The 19639-nt window shown below is 42.9% G+C and overlaps 1 protein-coding gene across 8 annotated transcripts in view; it reads left to right on the top strand.

Moving 5' to 3' along the window:
• LOC137376757 (bifunctional protein GlmU-like) overlaps positions 1–19029 on the top strand; it is a 66850-nt gene extending 47821 nt beyond the window's left edge. For all 8 annotated transcript variants that reach the window (XM_068045745.1, XM_068045746.1, XM_068045749.1 and 5 more), the window contains 2 exons: positions 13510–13692; positions 18734–19029. In XM_068045745.1, the coding sequence (XP_067901846.1) occupies positions 13510–13692; positions 18734–18979 (429 nt within the window). In that variant the 3' untranslated portion in view covers positions 18980–19029. The remainder of the gene's footprint in view (positions 1–13509; positions 13693–18733) is intronic.
• Positions 19030–19639: the final 610 nt, after the last annotated feature.

Below are 19639 nucleotides of genomic sequence, written 5' to 3'. Positions count from 1 at the left end.
TGTGTGTGGGCAGAACATGGCAGAAGAAATATAACGTGGGGAAGTGATCCTCTTTGGAAGGAACAATAGTAAAGCTGAAATTTTTTAAAATGGAGAGAGACTGGGACATGTTGGAATCCAGAGGGACCTGGTTGTCATTGAATTACAGAAAGTTAAGTACAGCAAGCAATTAAGAATGGTATGTGTTGACCTGTATTACAAAGGGATTGGAGGATAAGAGTGAAGAAGTCTTACTGTAATTGTATAATGCCTGGGTGAGATCACACCTGGAGTACTGTGTAGTTTTGGTCCCCTTACTTAAAGAACAATATACTTGCTTTGCAGGGAATGCAACAAAGGTTCATTCAACTGATTTTTTTTTTAATGCATTCATGGGATGTGGGCGTCACTGGCCAGGTCAGCATTTATTGCCTAGCCCTTGAGCAGATGGTGGTGAGTTGCCTTCTTGAACTGCTGCAGTCCATGTGGGGTAGGTATACCCACAGTGCTGTTAGGAAGGGAGTTCCAGGATTTTGACCCAGCGACAGTGAAGGAATGGCGATATAGTTCCAAGTCAGGGTGGTGTGTGACTTTGAGGGGAACGTGCAGGTGGTGGTGTTCCCATGCATTTGCTGCCCTTGTCCTTCTAGTTGGTAGAGGTCATGGGTTTGGAAGGTTCTGTCTAAGGAGCCTTGGTGCGTTGCTGCAGTGCATCTTGTAGATGGTACACGCTGCTGCCACTGTGCGTTGGTGGTGGAGGGAATGAATGTTTGTAGATGGGGTGCCAATCAAGCGGGCTGCTTTGTCCTGGATGGTGTCGAGCTTCTTGAATGTTATTGGAGCTGCACCCATCCTGGCAAGTGGAGAGTATTCCATCACACTCCTGACTTGTGCCTTGTAGATGGTGAACAAGCTTTGGGGAGTCAGGAGGTGAGTTACTCGCTGCAGGATTCCTAGCCTCTGACCTGCTCTTGTAGCCACAGTATTTATATGGCTATTCCAGTTCAGTTTCTGGTCAATGGTAGCCCCTCGGATGTTGATAGTGAGGGATTCAGTGATGGTAATGCCATTGAATGTCAAGGGGGCGATGGTTCGATTCTCTCTTCTGGGAGATGGTCATTGCCTGGCACTTGTGTGGTGCGAATGTTACTTGCCACATCAGCCCAAGCCTGGATATTGTCCAAGTCTTGCTGCATTTCTACACGGACTGCTTCAGTATCTTAGGAGTCACGAATGCTGCTGAACATTGTGCAATCATCAGCGAACATCCCCACTTCTGACCTTTTGATTGAAGGAAGGTCATTGATTAAGCAGCTGAAGATGGTTGGGCCTAGGACACTACCCTGAGGAACTCCTGCAGTGATGTCCTGGAGCTCAGATGATTGATTTCCAACAACCACAACCATCTTCCTTTGCGCTAGGTATGACTCCAACCAGCGGAGGGTTTTCCCCCTGATTCCCATTGACTTCAGTTTTGCTTGGGCTCCTTGATGCCACACTTGGTCAAATGCTGCCTTGATGTCAAGGGCTGTCACTCTCACCTCACCTCTTGAGTTCAGCTCTTTTTTCCATGTTTGAACCAAGGCTGTAATGAGGTCAGGAGCTGAGTGGCCCTGGCAGAACCCAAACTGAACGTCACTGAGTAGGTTATTGCTAAGCAAGTGCCGCTTGATGGCACTGTTGATGACACCTTCCATCACTTTACTGATGATTGAGAGTGGACTAATGGGGCGGTAATTGTCTGGGTTGGACTTGTCCTGCTTTTTGTGTACAGGACATACCTGGGCAATTTTCCACATTGCAGGGTAGATGCCAGTGTTGTTGCTGTACTGGAACAGCTTGGCTAGGGGCGCGGCAAGTTCTGGAGCACAGGTCTTCAGTATTATTGCCAGAATATTGTCAGGACCCATAGCCTTTGCAGTATCCAGTGCCTTCAGTCATTCTGATGCCTGAAATCAGAGGATGGTCCTATGGGGAGATATTGAGTAGACTAGGCCTATGTTCCCTGGCCTTTAGAAGAATGAAAGGGGATCTAATTGAAACATATAAAATTCTTAAGGGGCTTGACAGGGTTGAATGCTGGGAGGACGATTTCCCTGGTTGGGATGTCTAGAACTAGGGGGTTACAGTCTCAGGATAAGAGGGGGCCATTTAGAACTGAGATGAGGAGAAACGTCTTCACTCAAAGAGTTGTGAATCTTTGGTATTCTGTACACCAGAAGGTTGCGGAAGCTCAGTCATTGAGTATATTCAACACAGAGATTAATAGATTTTTGGATACTAAGGGGATTCAGAGATATGTGGATAATGTGGGAAAGTGGAGTTGAGTTAGAAGAACAGCCATGATTGTATTGAAAGATGGAGCAGGCTTAAAGGGTCGAATAGCCAAGTCCTACTCCTATTTCTTAGGTTCATAGAATACTGAGTTTGCAAACAATGTCAGCTAGAGCCCAATTGGTTGCACATTCACCTCTGAGTCAAGAAGATTGTGGGTTCAAATCCCGCTCCAGAAACTTGAGCACAAAAATCTAGTACTGCTGGAAAAAAAAGACATGCTGTCAAAGCTTTTCATCTTGCACTCATCAGGACAGATGCAAGAATGCCAAATTTCAAAAGGAGCAACAATTTATACTACATGAGAAAAGGATGCTGATTGGTTTACAAGTTGACTCTGACCAAGGCGTTGCCATGGAGAATGCACCAGGGAATTATTGACCCCCACCCTTTTGTTTAATTCAAAAAAGGCACAATGCCTGGACATGTTCCTTTTTCCTAGAGGACAGGTCCCTGTGTATGAATATATATAGCTTCTAGCAAGCATAAGTGTGCTTAGAGAGCCCAACTGATAATCTTAAATTGGTTGTTGGTGTAATTCTTGTTCACGAACAACCTACTATTATTAGCTATTATTAAAAATGTTATAGCAAGGCACTTAGAAAAATTCAGGTAATCAGGCAGAGTCAACATGGTTTTGTGAAAGGGAAATAATGTTTAACCAATTTATTGGAGTTCTTTGAAGAAGTAACATGCTGTGGATAAAGGGGAACCAGTGGATGTACTGTACCTTTATTTCCAGAAGCTATTTGATAAGATGTCACATCAAAGGTTATTATGGAAAATAAAAGCTCATGGTGTAGGAGGTAACATATTGGCATGGATAGAAGATTGGCTAGCTAACAGGAAACAGAAAGTAGACATAAATGTGTCATTTTCTGGTTGGCAAGATGTAACGAGTGGTGTGCCACAGGGATCATGCTGGGGCCTCAACATTTTACAGTTTATACAAATGAGTTGGATGAAGGGACCGAAGGTATGGTTGCTAAATTTGTTGATGACACAAAGATAGGTAGGAAAAGACGTTGTGAAGAGGACATAAGGAGACTACAAAGGGATAAGATAGGTTAAGTGATTCGGCAAAGATCTGGCAAATGGAGTATAATGTGGGAAAATGTGAAATTGTCCATTTTGGCAGGAAGAATAAAAAAGAAGCATATTATCTAAATGATGAGAGATTGCAGAGCTCTGAGATGCAGAGGGATCTGGGTGTCCGAGTGCATGAATTATAATAGGTTAGTATGCAGGTTCAGCAAGTAAGTAGGAAAGCTAATAGAATGTTATCATTTATTGCGAGGGGAATTGAATACAGAAGTAGGGAGGTTATGCTTCAGTTATACAGGGCGTTAGTGAGACCACATCTGGTGTACTGTGTACAATATTGGTCTCCTTATTTAAGGAAGGATGTAAATGCGTTGGAAGCAGTTCAGAGAAGGTTTACAGGACTACTACCTGGAATGGGTGGGTTGTCTTATGAGGAAAGGATGGACAGGCTAGGCTTGTATCCGCTGGAGTTTAGAAGAGTAAGAGGCGACTTGATTGAAACATATAAGATCCTGAGGGGTCTTGACAGGGTGCATGTGGAAAGGATGTTTCCCATTGTGGGAGAATCTAGAACTAGGAGTCACTATTTAAAAATAAGGGGTCACCCATTTAAGACAAAGATGAGGAGAAATTTTTCTCTGAGAGTCGTGATTCTTTGGAATTCTCTTCCTCAAATGGCAGTGGAAGCAGAGTCTTTAAATATTTTTAAGGCGGAGGTGGATAGATTCTTGATAAACAAAGCAGCCAGGGTTACCGGGGGTAGGTGGGAATGTGGAGTCGAGGTTACAATCAGAGCAGCCTTGATCTTATTGAATGGCGGTGCGGGCTTGAGGGGCTGAGTGGCCTACTCCTGCTCCTAATTCGTATGTTCATATGTTCCCTCCTTTCTTGAATCACGATGATGTTACATTTGCTTGCTTCCAATCTGTTGGGACTGTTCTAGAATCTAGGGAATTTTGGAGTGCATCCACAAGCTGTAATTTAGATTACTATTTCGGATTTGATGTAAAACTTTATAACTGCAAAAGACACTGCAAACTAGTTAAGATACCTAGTTAACTGTCAATCAGCCGAAAGTGGTTGCCTGAATAAATGTTAATTATTGTAGCAGGAAGCTGACAGCAGTTGTAATTTGGGTGTGAGGCATAAGCTCTCTATTTAAGTAGACAGTGGATTTTATGGACCCTCCCCCCTCAGGCGGGGTCGGAGGCAGGGGGGCCCATAGAATCGTGACGGGTAACAAGGGGCGGAGGGCCCATCGCCGCCCTGTCGCGAAGCAGTTCCGCTGGAATTTAGAAGAGTAAGAGGCAACTTACACAGTGGCGGCACAGTGGTTAGCACCGCAGCCTCACAGCTCCAGCGACCCGGGTTCAATTCTGGGTACTGCCTGTGTGGAGTTTGCAAGTTCTCCCTGTGTCTGCGTGGGTTTCCTCCGGGTGCTCCGGTTTCCTCCCACATGCCAAAGACTTGCAGGTTGATAGGTAAATTGTCCATTATAAATTGCCCCTAGTATAGGTAGGTGGTAGGGAAATATAGGGACAGGTGGGGATGTGGTAGGAATATGGAATTCGTGTAGGATTAGTATCAATGGGTGGTTGATGGTCGGCACCGACTCGGTGGGCCGAAGGGCCTGTTTCAGTGCTGTATCTCTGTAACTGTAACTTGATTGAAACATACAAGATTCTGAGGGGTCTTGCCAGGGTGGATGTGGAAAGGATGTTTCCCCTTGTGGGAGAATCTCAAACTATGGGTCACTGTTTAAAAATAAGGAGTCAGCATTTAAGACAGCGATGAGAATTTTTTTCTCTGAGGGTCGTGAGTCTTTGGAACTCTCTTCCTCAAAAGGCTGTGGAAGCAGAGTCTTTAAATATTTTTAAGGTAGAGGTAGATAGATTCTTGATGAACAAGGGGGTGAAAGGTTATCGGGGGTAGGCGGGAATGTGGAGTCGAGGTTACAATCAGATCAGCCATGATCTTATTGAATGGTAGAGGAGGCTCGAGGGACCAAACGGCCTACTCCTACTCCTAATTCGTATGTTCATATGTTCGTAATCCCAAGTCTGCTAAGTTCTGATGAAAGGCATCAACCTGAAACGTTAACTCTTTTTCTCTCTCCACAGATGCTACCAGACTTGCTGAGTATTTCCAGCACCTTCTGTTCTTATTTCAGATTTCCAGCATCCACAGTATTTTGCTATTTTTTCGTAGACAAAGCATTTGTCCAGAGAGAGTGTTAATGGCAGAATAATGAACAGCTCTGTCCAAAAGCAAAAACACTGAAAACAAGTTTAAGACTGGCACATGATTCAAAAAAAATTCAATCTCGGGTTCACGGTCTGAAATTGTTGAACTCAATGCTGTGTCCAGAGGCTGTAAAGTGCCCAATCGAAAGATAAGGTGCTGTTCCTTGAGCTTGCGTTGAGCTTCACTAGAACATCTGATGAAAGGTTATCGACCTGAAATGTTAACTCTGTTTCTGTCCCCACAGATGCTGCCAGACCTGCTGAGTATTTCCAGCACATTGTTTTATTTCAGATTTACAGCATCCACAGTATTTTGCTTTAACTTTTTTATACCCTAATAATCTTATATTCCTCTAAAATCACTTCTCAAACTGTCTTTTTCAAGTTGAAAAGCCCAAGGGGATTATTTTAGGGAAAAGTTGAAAACAGGAGCTAATAAAACACGCCTGTTTAAAAGTCTGGTTTTAGCCAGGAACTTTGGGGCTAATTGGTGATTGCCATGATTGACACATGCCTGCAGGCACTTAAAAGGAATACTTGGATGTTTAGCAGACAAGTGCTGATTAGGAGTAATTTTTGTGAAGCAGCATATGCAACCTCCATGCATCTACTTCCACGGATGGTGTGGCGTGTGCTGGCTGACGCACAATGGGACATTTCCAGCTGCCTCAGGGACTGAGGGAGAGGATGCACAGGTTCTCCGATGCGGCCCTGGAGGTCCTGGTAGAGGAGGTCCAGAGGAGGAAAGAAGTCCTGTACCCACAGGTGGGAAGGAGTCCACCTCGCCCTCCTGTTCCTTCTGTCCCTCTTTCCTGCAACAGCTGCTGCTCTGTCTGTCTTCATCTCCTCCTCCAGACCAAGGGGGACCACTAGCAAGATGTCCATGATCAAGCACTCCCTTTCTCCTGGTGACTCCTATAAGGTAGAGTGGCACAATGTTCATTCTCTTTAGGTGAGGTCAATGTTGGTGACGTCTTGACAAAGTGTTCCAGAAAGTCGCCTATTATATCTTAAAGCCCTCTTCAAATGCAGTCTAGTTAGTTGACCAACAGCAAGTGAACAGTGAAAGATGAACATGGCTTTAAGTAGCGTTGGAAATCCTCAGCGATGACTTATTTATTCCTGTTCAGCTGGTCGACGTTAAGAGAGGTTGTTAATTGCAGCACCAGCCAGCAAAATGGTGTACTCTTTAATGAGTTCGAGCAGACAATTTAATAGTCAATCAGAGCCTTAACAATCCTCAGGGGCAGCTATTCCCAGCGCGTACTTCAGTTCTTTTACAAAGATGGTGTCTTGGGCTAAAGACAGGCTAACTGGGCTAATTGTGGCTCAGGACTCCATCTTAGCCACCTCGGAGGCTGTTTACCACGTAAAGTATCCGGGGACAATTGCCCTGAGTCTCTCTGGTCTTTGCTCGTAACTCAAACCCTGAAACTGGAGATCAACCTTTTGGCCCTTCTCAGTACTTGGAGACCAGAACTGGACATATTATTCAATGTGTGGTTTAACCAGAGTACTACTCAGTTTGATCATTATATCCTCTGACTTACAATGTTTGACTATTTAGTTCAACACCCTATTAGCTTTGTTAATTGTTGCGCTGCATTGGTTGAGCATGTTGAATGTCGAGTCTACAAAGACAGTTATGTGTCTTTCAGCTTAATCCTTAGATCTTCATGGAATGTGTGTGACATTTATCTTTCCTTTCTTCATGCAATACCTTACACTTGTCTGCATTAAATTCCATCTGTCAGTGCTCTGCACACTTAACATATTTTGTCCAGAAACAGAAAATGCTGGAAATACTCAACAGGTCAGGCACCATCTGTGGGGCGGGGCGGGGGGGGGAGTGGGGGGGGCTCTGCTTTTCTCCCCACAGGTGCTGCCTGACCTGCAAAGTATTTCCAGAATTTTCTGTTTTTGCTTCAGATTTCCAGCACTCGCAGTATTTTGCTTTTGTATACATATTTTGTGCAACTTGTTTCATAATTTCTAAGCTGCCTCTTCCACTACCTTTCTTAAATTATCATTTGTAAATTTGACCACATTACACTAAGTTTCTCTATCCAGCTAATTTATATAAATTAGAAACAATAGCTGTCCTGGCACTGAGCCCTGAGGTAACCCACTCAGAACTTCCCCCACTCTGATTTAACACATCTAACAAAAATGCCTAGTCAGTCTTTTAAAAAAAATTCATTCCCAGGTTTACCCTGAATCCCTACAACTTTGAGTATAGCCTTTCCTGTAGACCTTTATCAAGAGCCTTTTATAAGTTGAGATACACCACGTTATAAGACTTGCTAAAGTCCACTTGGATTGTTACGTCTTCAAACAGGTCAAGGAGGTTGATCAGACAGGATCCTTCTTGAAGCCATGTCGACTGCTGTTAACTAAATTATTGTTATACAGATAATGCTCAAGCTTACTCCTGATGATCCATTAGATTTGTTTACATTCAATGTAAACTAATAGATCGGGCTGTAGTTCCATGTATCTGTTTTGTCACCCTTTTTGAACATGGGTCCCACATTCACCTGTTTCTAATTGACTGGTACCTCTGCAGAGTCTTTTGACTCTGATAACAAATGTCAGTCTTTCACAGAGCTCCTCCCTCATTTTATGGAGTTGTAAGAGAACTCCTGACCTTGTGATTCCCTCCCTAAACCTCTCCGCCTCTCTCTTCTTCAAGATGCTCCTTAAAACCTATGTCTTTTGCCAAGCTTTCGATCACCGGTCCTAATAACTCCTTATGCAGCTCAATGTCAAATTGAAGTGCCTTGGGATGTTTTACTATGTTAAGGATGCTACATAAATGCAGGTTAGGAAAGCTCCTTGATGAAATAACTGAAAATGGTTGGGCCAAGGCTGTTCTCTGAGGAATTCCTGCAAAGATGTACTGACTGTGCGGAAGCTGAAAGGATGTAATGGGCTGGGTTAGATTTATCATGTTTTCTCATGTATAGGACATACCTTGACAATCTTCCATTGCTGGATAGATGCTAAGGTAATAGCTGTATAGGAATAGCTTGGCTAGGGAAGCAGCTAGTTCTGGTGTGTAGGTCTTCAGCACCACACCGGGATGTTAATAACTATCGCTTTTGCTGTGTCCGTTGCAAGCAGCCGCTTCTTAATGTTGTGTGGAGAGAATTGGATTGGCTGAACGTTAGGGGCAGAGTTTGGTGCTGGCAGCAGGGGTCTCAACGTTGGGGGAAACCAACGCCAAGATCCCTGTGTCGGCTCTTTTACGGGAGGCCCACCGAATTTAGTGCCAATCAGGCACTTAACTGGACAGCGGCAGGCTTTCTGTATGATTTTGGACCCCATCGCTGGAAGCCCCAGTCCTGCAGAGCTGCAGCCATCAGACACCAAGGAGCAGCAATGGAACCAGGCTGAAGGTAGGTCAGGGCAGGAGGGGTCTCACGGGGTGAGGTCATGGGGGAGGGGGTTCGGCAGCAAGGGCAGGGGGTGGCCCTCAGCGGGACCGTTCCACCTTTCCCGATGCCAGGTCCCTCATTCAGGAACTAGGCACCCCCTCACACCCCGCCCCGGAGCTGGGAAGCACCCCGCACTGTTTTTGTGCTGTGCTTCCCGTGCTGCGACAGGGCCACCTGCCGCACGGGTAATTGTGGCTGTGGCGGGAAGAGGCCCTTAATTAGGGGTTAATTACCCAGTTAAGGGCCTCAATTGGCAGCAGGGTGGGAAAGGCACCCCCAGGCCTTCCCGCCCTGGATTAAATTTCGGTTGTGGCGGGATGGTGGCGGGGTCCCTCCCCACCACCATCCAACCCAATTTTATACTCTCCCACCTCCAAACCTGCCACGGGGAAGAGCTTAAAATTCCACCCTAGAATTTATGATGCTGTGGATGTTGGGAGGAGATCAAGTAAAATTATTTACTTGGCACTTTTACCTGATGCTTATAAACATTTCAACCTTGTATTTTACACTCATGTGCTGGGCACCACCATGGTTGAGGATGGATATGTTCATGGATTCTACTCCTCCTTATTACTTGTCTTGTTCTCCATCACCATTTTCATTTGGTTCTAATAGGGTTACAGAGCTTTACTCTGCTTTTGGATGTGGGACAACTAGGTTCTGTCTAAAGCCTGCTTCTTTTGGTGTTTAATATGCAGATATCTCTGTGCAGTGGCTTCACTAGGTTGGTGCTGCTCCTTAACACCCTTCTACACTCTTCGTTGAAACAAGAATGATTGCCCAACATGATGGTGATTGAGGGGTACAGTGAGATTACAGGTTGTGATGATATACAGTTTTATTGCTGCTGACGCATGTTATGGAAGCCTAGTTTGAACTGCTAGATCTGTCCTTAATCTGTCCTGCTTAAACATGTTGGCTCCCTTGCATTAATCCCAGTGCAGGCCAGTCTGGCACCTATTATCTTCAGGACTGATGATACTACTGGTCACCATTGGCAATGGACGCTGAAGACTCCACACAGTACTCTGTTCCTTTGCTTCCCTCAGTGCTTCCTCCAAGGGTGTTCAACATAGAGGAGCGCTGAATCATTAGTTGTGCGGTGGGGGGGATGGGTGCAATAGGTGATTAGCAGTTGGCGTCCTTGATTTAGTTTTACCTGAAACAATGAGAGTTCATGGTGTGCAGAATTAATGATGATGGCTATTGGGTCTACTCCCACCTGACTCCCACCATGTGTTCCCACCTCAGGTGGTTCTGTCCCACCATTGGGATAGGACATACCAAGGGATGGTGATGGAGGACTCCGGGATATTGGCTGATAGACATGATTCTGTGAGTCAACTATGTCAGGCAGTTATTGACTAGTCTGTGGCACTGCTCCCCCAACTTGGGCAGGAGTCCTCAGAGCTGGATCAAGAATGCCTAGGTTTTGTTTGAAACAATGGCTAGGTTATTACAAGTAAGTATGTCTGTTTTACATTAATATGAATGTTAATATTATGTAATATGTTAATAAATGGAAAGCTGCTTTCAGACCTTCACAGGCAATTAAAATACCTGTTGTTTATGAAAAGTCACTCAGAATATGTTTGTTTATTCAGCAAAAAGGTCAAAAAGATTTCAGGAAAATTCTTATGTATTCTACAAGCACCTGTTTGCATTGATTGCTCACATTTGTTTTTTAATTGTCCTGTGTTGGGGAGTTCATCTTTACTGAGTATTTCAACTGTTTTCTCCTGCCCTATTGTCTCAACTATTCTAACCAGTGAATAGAAGGGTCTTGGGTTTGATTACGATCTGTACTGAGTAGCTAATGTTAATTGGGATGGACAATAGGCCTCCTACCCCGAGTCAGGAAAACAAAAATCCGTCGGGGGTTTTTACTTGAATATCCTGTCAATACTCACTATCAAGGTCCAGATATATGGATGATGAGCACAAAGGTGAAGTGGTGCTTTGTGTAAGTGGGGCAGTAGGGAGTTGATGTTTTTGGAGGGGGTGGGGTGGTGGGGAGTGAAGTGGGTGAGAAAACTGAGAATAAAATGGATTTTGGCTTTTTTTTTAATAAACTGAGCAGGAGTATGTGTTGAAGAGCAAAATATGTCAGATGTTGTGGTGCACAAATGACTTATTAGAAAAAAAATGTTGGCTTTATATGCCAATTTAGAGCCCTTAAAGAGCTGAATTTATGATATTGATGGAAGCCATTGACTCCAGTTCATAGGCCAACAATTAACAAATTAGGTATTGCAATTGTGAGACTGGGTCTATGGACTGCAAAATAATATACTTCCTTCCTTATACTACACTTCACATAATAGTTTCCCATTAAAAAACAAGTGACATTTTGGCTTTTGAAAAATATATGGAATAGGAGCATACATCTAAGTTGGGTGGACTTATTGAGAAACAAATGGTTCTACTGACACAGCAAGCACAAATCTAAAGGGTATTTGTTTTGTCTGGCATTTCATTGCTACTAAACACTTTCCACAACAAGATAATTCATTACAATAGATCCTGACGTGTGGGCCATTTCCTCAATTATTTGAGCTGTCAGGCATAACGTTTTGAAACAAAGATAGAAAATTCTGAAAATACACAACAACATCTGAAAACAGAAAGGACAAGGTTAACATTTCAGGCAGAGAATTCATCTTCATCAGAACCTATCTTCACCTGAATCATTAACCTGTCCTTCCTCTTTCGAGATGCAGACAGACTTGACCTGTTTCTCCTGCAATTTCTGTTTTTATTTCAAGTTACCAGCATTTGTGTTTTCCTTTTCACTCTTATTTGCACAAAAGGTGGATTGTGATTAAAAAGTTGATGTTTGATCGCGTAATCGGCAAAACGCAGGACTGCTGGTCTCCAAATCCTGCCATAATAATGTTAGTATAGTATGTATGATCAGATTAGCACTTGGCAGTGAGAGTCCAAACAACAGCAAATGACACATTCTGTTCAGCTGAAGGAAAACAAGACAGAGAAAAGCCAAAATTTGGTGTATTAGGGAGACAGTTGCACTGGGAGATTTTGGCTTGCAGAACAAAAATGTGATCAGAATTCTATTTCCTCTGGGCTACACAGACAAAAATCCAGGCTGGGATCCCATTCTCCACTATTCACCACAAATTCTGCCCCCGCCCCCCCCTCATCACATGAAAATGTGCATTTGCCGACTGGAAAGTAGGTGAGGATAGAATTGATTCCGCTGTGATATACACCCAAAGGCACCTCCCCTGCACCCACCCCCCCACCCCCAACCACACCCCTGCACCAACCGACACTGATGGTCTAGGCTTACAGCTGATAGTTTTGCATGAGTTACCGGAGTGCAGCTGGCACCTGTCGGACCATAAAGGGCTCAACATCTTCAGGAAAAGAGAGGAGAACAACTAGTGAAAATTACAAAGCTTTTGGAACAGGTTGGTTCATTCAAATATCTAAAGTAATGTTCTAAAATGAAGCAACAGTTTAAATGTCAAATAGCTGAGCGTGCAAAGATTATACAGGAATTTGCCACTACAGTTGTGTAAATTCACCTTTTTAAACTTATATTTTAAAGAAGATTCCTGTGTTAATATTGGTAAAGAACTAATGGGACTACCTCTTTACTAGCATTAAAAATTCCACCAGCATTCCAAAGTTGGTAAGTAAAGCTTTAAGCTTGTACAGAGCTCTTCTTTGTCTGACTATGGACAGCCGCGCAGCTAGTAGTATAACTTGGTACCGCATTCCAATCTGAAAAACCTTCAGTTATCAAAGCAGTACTCTCTGTATAGTGCTGCCATTTGTCAGCTAGAGGCGGGGTGCAAGAACAGTTTGACTCAAGAAAAATAAATGCCTTGCCATGGGAATATGCCTTGACCCTGCTTACTCTTTTGGCGTCATGACTGGAATCAGGATCTCAACTCCTAGAGAATTCTGAACACAAATTCAGGTTCTATCACTCCATTGGGAAGGCTGGTAACTTGTATGGGTACTTTTTAATATTGAGGAGTTGATGCTCCCACCTCAGCTTTCCTAATATTAAAAGGTAACCAACTGAGGTAAGGCCCTGTACACAATTGCAAGCACAGATGGCCTTACCACAACCTGTAAGGATGCTCAGCTGACTGTATAACTCTGGCCTGCCGGTTGAATATCGCAGCCCACCGAGTCTGGCGCGAGACTGGTAGATGCAGTACAACTGCTGCCTTAATCTGTTTGAATTAGAATAATCCTCTCTGTGGAGCCTTGTAGGAGCCATTGAAATACATGTTCAAGAAAAGCATTTGTGAAAAAAGGGTGTTTTACACAGGTTCTCAATTAGTGAAAACGTTATAAACAGTGCGTTTACATCAGAAACTGTGACATATCAGACTATTAGAATGAGCAAGCTGCTACTGTATTTTGTTGAAAGAAAAATGTGACAACTGTATTAAAACCTTCAAGCTTATGCACCAATTGTTTTACTCTTGTAGGCTGGACCAAGCTCCCTTTCAGCCTATGCACTGCGTTTGAGCCCTGGTGAAGAAATTGTAACCTCTTTGATAACGTTTGTGAAGGATAAGAAGCTGAAAGCTCCATTTATCATCACTTGTGTGGGCAGCGTTACCAAGGCAACGCTCAGACTGGCAAATGCCATTGCTTCGAATACTAATGAGGTACTGGCAAGACTGTTGGTGGTATTGGCAGTGATTGTTGTGCTGAGGGTGTGAAAAGCTGGCTGGAGATAAACTGAATGTTTTAGATAGTTTTTCTTTACTGTGTGTCTAATCTTAAAGCAACACCTTTAAACAACTATACATGTCCCATTTTAATCCTTCCAGCAGTGTACAGGCACAGTAATCTCCGACACAGCAACATCATTTAGTAAACAAATTTATGCCGTTCAGTTGTGCTAAACATTGACAAAAAAGTTCAGTAAGAGTAGCAGAATGATGGCAATAAAAAGTAAAATGCAAATTTAGCCAAAATACACAGCAGCTTCTCACAGCTGTAAATTTGATGAGAAAATCTAATTAAATTGTATTGGGTGGTTTCCTTTCAATTTTGACCTCTACGTTCTGTTAACTTTTCTTTTGAACCATGTACAATCATAGAAAGACAACTCTTTAATAAGCGTTGTAAAGACCTGCTGTCCAAAGTGCTTTATGCTTACATGCAATGTAAAACGTAATTATAAACATAAACATCCTAATGGCAAATGTCAATTTTTTTTAAATGTAGAATAAACTGTCCAGGCAAAGACAAAAAATTAATAGCCCAATAAGATTGTTTGGCTTTTTAAGTGTACACAAAGGTTGATAAAGGTAACCATGGAAAACCTTTTGACAAAGAAAGCAGCATTCACTTTTGCACGATGAAAAGTTCATGAACTGAATATCCAGCACAATTATGTGACTTTATATATGACCTATTACCACAGTAGTTGACCTGGGTTTAATACAAACCTGAATATCCTTGGAAAGCATGGGTTTGTTTGGATCGGCAGTCTTTAGTTTTAAAGCAGTTTATAATCTGTGAATGAAGGTAAGCATAACTTTATTCTATTTCAACAAAATACGTTCTTTCCTCTTTGTGCACAAAGCTGCTGCTTGTTACATGAAGAGAGTTGAGGTTTGTAGAATGAAGATTTTCTTCTTTATTGAAGAACAAGTGGCTCTGTTAGGTGAATGTACTACCAAGCCATGGAAACCATAGCAGGTTCTAGATTTGATCCGAAGCCTGTGTTGAATTTGTTGATCCAAGTCAGGGTGGCATTGGGACATTACATTTAGCATTAACATCCCTGGGACAGGAAAATCAGCCCGGCCTCCCACTCCCAATAGCTGTCCAGTGACCTCTGCTGGAGAGTGAGCTCATGTGGACAACCGGGTGAGGACTGGATCAAGTTCAAATACAGCGGCCACCTTGGTCAAACCACCTGCAAACATTCACCTGTCCGGTCTTACACCTGAATGGCTACTTGGTTCCAAACTGAGGACACCAGGAGAGATCATTGGACAAATTAAGCAACAAAAGCAAATGCAATAAAAAAAATATAGATACAAGTAAATGTTGATCTGTTAGATAGAATTGAACCATGATTAGGGGGTTCGGATGAGACCTTAAACCATAGAATCAAAATCTGAGAATGAGTTATTTATATTATCTGAACTCTAAGATTGTGACGTGACTTGCAACTAAATTCACCACAGTACATTCTGAGACTAATGGATATCTGGCAGTGAGTTATGAGACCTGTAATCTAATTGAGGGTTTCAGATTATGTCAGAAGTGATGCAAGTGAGTCTTAAGTGGTTGAAACAGTCATGTAAAGCTGCAGATTGGATTAGTCTTGAACTCACTCACTCATATTCAAATAAATAGGACATACTATGGTCTCAATTGCTTGTGGATTTTTTCATTTCATTTGCACATCCTGTTTTTATTTGAGGAAATAAAAAAAGTCTATTTGGTCGCCGGTTACCATTGCGCACCTTGGCACATACTGACTGTTCCTGCGGGTGGGTAGGCAATTTGCCCCCAAGCCTTTTCCAGTGCAACTCTAAGCCAGCAGTTAAGGGAGCGAGTGAGACAACAATCTCAATATCACGCTTTTCCTCTCTCCCCTCCCCATTCACTTGTTGTGAAGCACGTGACGTCTTCATGGCATCTCTCAACAACAACAACTTGTATTTATATAGCGCCGTTAAATTATAAAATAAAATTTGACACCAAGCTATATAAAGCGATATTAGGGCAAATGACCTAAAGCTTGGTCACAGAGGTAGGTTTTAAGGAGTGTCTTAAAGGAAAAAAGCAAGGCAGAAAGGTTTAGGGAGGAAATTCCAGAGCTTAAGGCTGAGGTAGCTGAAGACACAGCCACCAATGTTGGAGCAATTAAAATCAGGGATGTTCAAGAGGCCAGAAATAGAGGAGCACAGATATCTTGGAGGGTTGTGTGGCTAGGGCAGATTACAGAGATCGGGAGGGGCGTGGTTATGGATGGAGTTGAAAACAAGGATGAGAATTTTAAAACAGTACAGCTGAGATTGAAAGCTCTGTGGCATTGTGCATCAAAATGTTGCCTGAACCCTGAATGCTTATTGCAGTTTTGTTTGCTGGTAATGGTTTATAGTGCACACTATGTGCTTAATACATAAGGATATTTATCAAAGTCTGTCTAGGGAGACCCAAAAGGTTTTATTTTCTTTTGCTAGCCCATTCCTTGGTTTCTCCCAGCACCACACACCATTGACTTACTGCCAGACTTCTGATGCGGCTGTGTCACCAACTGGCTACTTGAGCTCAGTTTCTTTTTACCACCTTGTGTCTAACAGATCAGCAAATTCTAGAATCACTAGTTAGAGAATCTTAAATACAAACTCGTGTCTTACCACCTGATAGTACAGTGTATCACTACACTAACAGGCTACACGTATATGTCACACATATTGGAGCCCCAGAGTTCTGTGCTGCAGCATAGTAAGGAATGGATTCATCTGCTGCATTCCTGATTTTAACTTTGCCACTGTGGCAAGTGCCAGGTGGAGGGAGAGTGCAGCTGCGAGTTTTCAGCTGCTTTTATACCACAGCCTGGGTCTTGAGGGAGACATCTAACTGTACCGCTCTCCTACACTGAAAGCTAGATAGTGCAAGCAGTCTTCTTGTAAACTAGCTCAGTGGTAGCACTTCAACTCTAAGTTAGCAGGTTGTGGTATCAATGTCCCTCTCATGGCCTTAAGTATATAATCTAGTTTGACATTTCATTTCAGTATTGAAGGAGTACTGCATTGTCAGGTACTTTCTTTCAGCTAAGACATTAAACTGTAGTCCCATCTGTCTGTTCAGGTGGATGTAAAAGGCCCCTTGGAACTATTAGAAGAAGTGTGAGGTTCTCCCAGTGTCCTGGCCAACATTTATCCCTCAATCAATACCAGAAAGAAAACAGAACAGAAATAACTGTTAACATTTGCCTACATTACATTAAACCCTACACTTTAAAATCAATTCATTAGCTATGAAGCATTTTGGGACATGCTTAGGATGTGAAAGGCGCTATATAAATGCACCGTCTATCTTGCACTGTTGGCCTCATTACTTTTGTGGAGCACAGACTGCCCATGATCATTTGGCCAGTGCAGATTAATGTTGTGACTTTACTACCACTTCTATCAAACAGTTAACTAGATGTTTTTCTTCTTTATAATACATTGACCGTTAAATTGGAGGTCGAACTGGAAAAGCACACTTACTGATCTAGGAAGAACAGTTGGGAAGATAGTTAACAGCCGCCTTCCTGTCTGTGTATATCTCTGTGTTGCCATTGGCTGCATGAGATCCTTGCTTTGGGAGCCAACAGAAAACCAGCTTCAACGGAGTGCACAGGTTGACCTCATATTGGACCAGCAGATGAAATGATTGCCCCAGTACTTGAGCAGCTGTGCTTCTAAAAGAAGATGGGAGAAACAGCAGCATCAACACGAAAGACATGGATTGATTGGCGAGCCTAAGCACATGCTCAGAAACTCCTGTTCTTGCTGTGGGTCCAATCCGATGTCACTCGGGCTCTTCTTGGCTCGAAACACAGAGGCCAGCATCGGCTTTTCCAAAATTAGGCCTTCCACCTCATTTCAAACTGCTTGTTGAGCTGCCAGCACCAATATGGCATCAGATATTTGATAAGGCATTCTTGGGCATGACATTGGCCATTGGGAAACAGGCACAATGCTGACTATTTTCTACCCTTTATTGTCCTGTACAATTTGTGGGTCACGCCCCTACCAGGTAGCTGATTATGATTTTCTAACAAGCTGCCAATCAGAATCTCCATGTCATGGGCTGTTTCTAAATGTTCACTATGCATGCTGAAGGGTTTTGAGTATCCACAGCTGAATGATGGACATGCTATTTTACTGGCAATTTGGTTGTATGAGGATTGTGAAGGGAAGATTATTATTAGTGTGTGATTTTCTACTATCTTTCCCACTAATTCATTCAGAATTGGATGAACACGTTCTTTATTTGGATTTGTTAAATTAAACCTTATTAGGGATATTAAACCTTTATTTATAAAAGGGGGAAAATACACCCCCATGTTGGAATATGTAAGATGTGGTATCATTTAAGCTTTTTCCATTTTTAACAATTTTACCCCTCATCTCCTTAAGAAGTGTTCCATGGGCACTAGTCACTATATCTCCTATATGGGCATTATTCAGACATTAACTTTGATAGTGGGTCTTGACAGGCTATTCCACGTTAGGGTGCAATACAGATGAATACAGTACTTCCCTCATCCATCTCCCAAATGTGTGCTTTCAGGATAGTGATTAGGAACAGGAATCCTGGGTGAGATTAGTGAACTCAGCACAGCCCAGGGACTGAACTTGGGACCCAAGCTTTTTTCATGAATGTTCATCATCAGCAAAGCATCATTCAAACTATTAATCCAGTCACTGCAGTGCCCTATTCTGCTCATTGCCTAGGTTTTGGACTTGGGAAAGAGTGGAAATCCTGGAAGGGAGAGGAACATTAACCCCAGTTAGGGATGGGGTGTTAATTGAAATTTGATCTGCCTTTTTTTGTTACTCATGACTTTGAATTAGGATTTACATTTATATGGATGTGCCAAAGTGCTTTATAGCCGATTAAGTATTTTGAAGTGTAATGTGTGAACTAGCAGATTTACTTTTAACTTGTCTATGCTTTTTTTGTCAGATTATACATCTGAAGGAAAACTTTGAAATTGTGTCTCTGGTTGGAACTCTGAATGAAGTAGCCCACTTGCACATAACTCTGGCTGACAAGGATGGCAGAACTATTGGCGGGCACGTTTTAGGCGATTTGGAAGTCTTCACCACAGCTGAAATAGTCATTGGTGAATGTAACGGGCTTGAATTCACCAGAGAGATGGACGAGCGTACAGGATTCCCTGAGCTTGTCATTAATAGTCATACTAAATAGGCCTAGCCCTGGAGTAGCAATTTGTACTCTGTAATTTATATGCCATTTTTGAAAAAAAACATTGCAGCAAATAAATTGGGCTGGAGCATGCTTCATCTGCTCTTTGCTTTAACTTATTGATTCAGCCACTTCGATCACACACAAACTAATCAATTCTACAGTGAATAGACAGCGTAACAATTTCCACCAAACTCCTCAAATGACTTGTCATTAATTTGCCTCTTTGCTTGCACTTGTTGGCAGAACACAAGATGCAGTTGGCTTCCTCCATCTATTAGCAGCGTTGTGCTCTTGGGAATTTAGTGGGTTGGAGGGACGAATACACTGTGTTTGCTCATCCTTACAGACTTACTTATTACCACTAATTGGGAGGGACAGTTCAAACAGGCACAGAGGAGCAGTTGTCACACAAGCGTGACATGGGTTTAAAGAAGCAGTTGGAAACTGACTGTGCTGCCTTGTCCCAGCCCCTCCTTTCCCGCTGCATCCTGGCTGGAAGCCGAGCGCACATCCTGCTCAAATTGGCCACTTTGATAAGGAAACCTATTAACGAGCAGAAGAACTAGGAAGTCAGAGCAAAGCAAGTTAGCTGAGAAACCTGGAAACTGACTTACAGCTTGTCTGAAACTGGGCTGGGATGACCAGCTGACAGAGAAGGTG

The sequence above is a fragment of the Heterodontus francisci genome, chromosome 13, assembly GCF_036365525.1.
Source record: "Heterodontus francisci isolate sHetFra1 chromosome 13, sHetFra1.hap1, whole genome shotgun sequence".
Taxonomy (NCBI): Eukaryota; Metazoa; Chordata; class Chondrichthyes; order Heterodontiformes; family Heterodontidae; genus Heterodontus; species Heterodontus francisci.
This window is presented reverse-complemented; position numbering and strand designations above follow the sequence as displayed.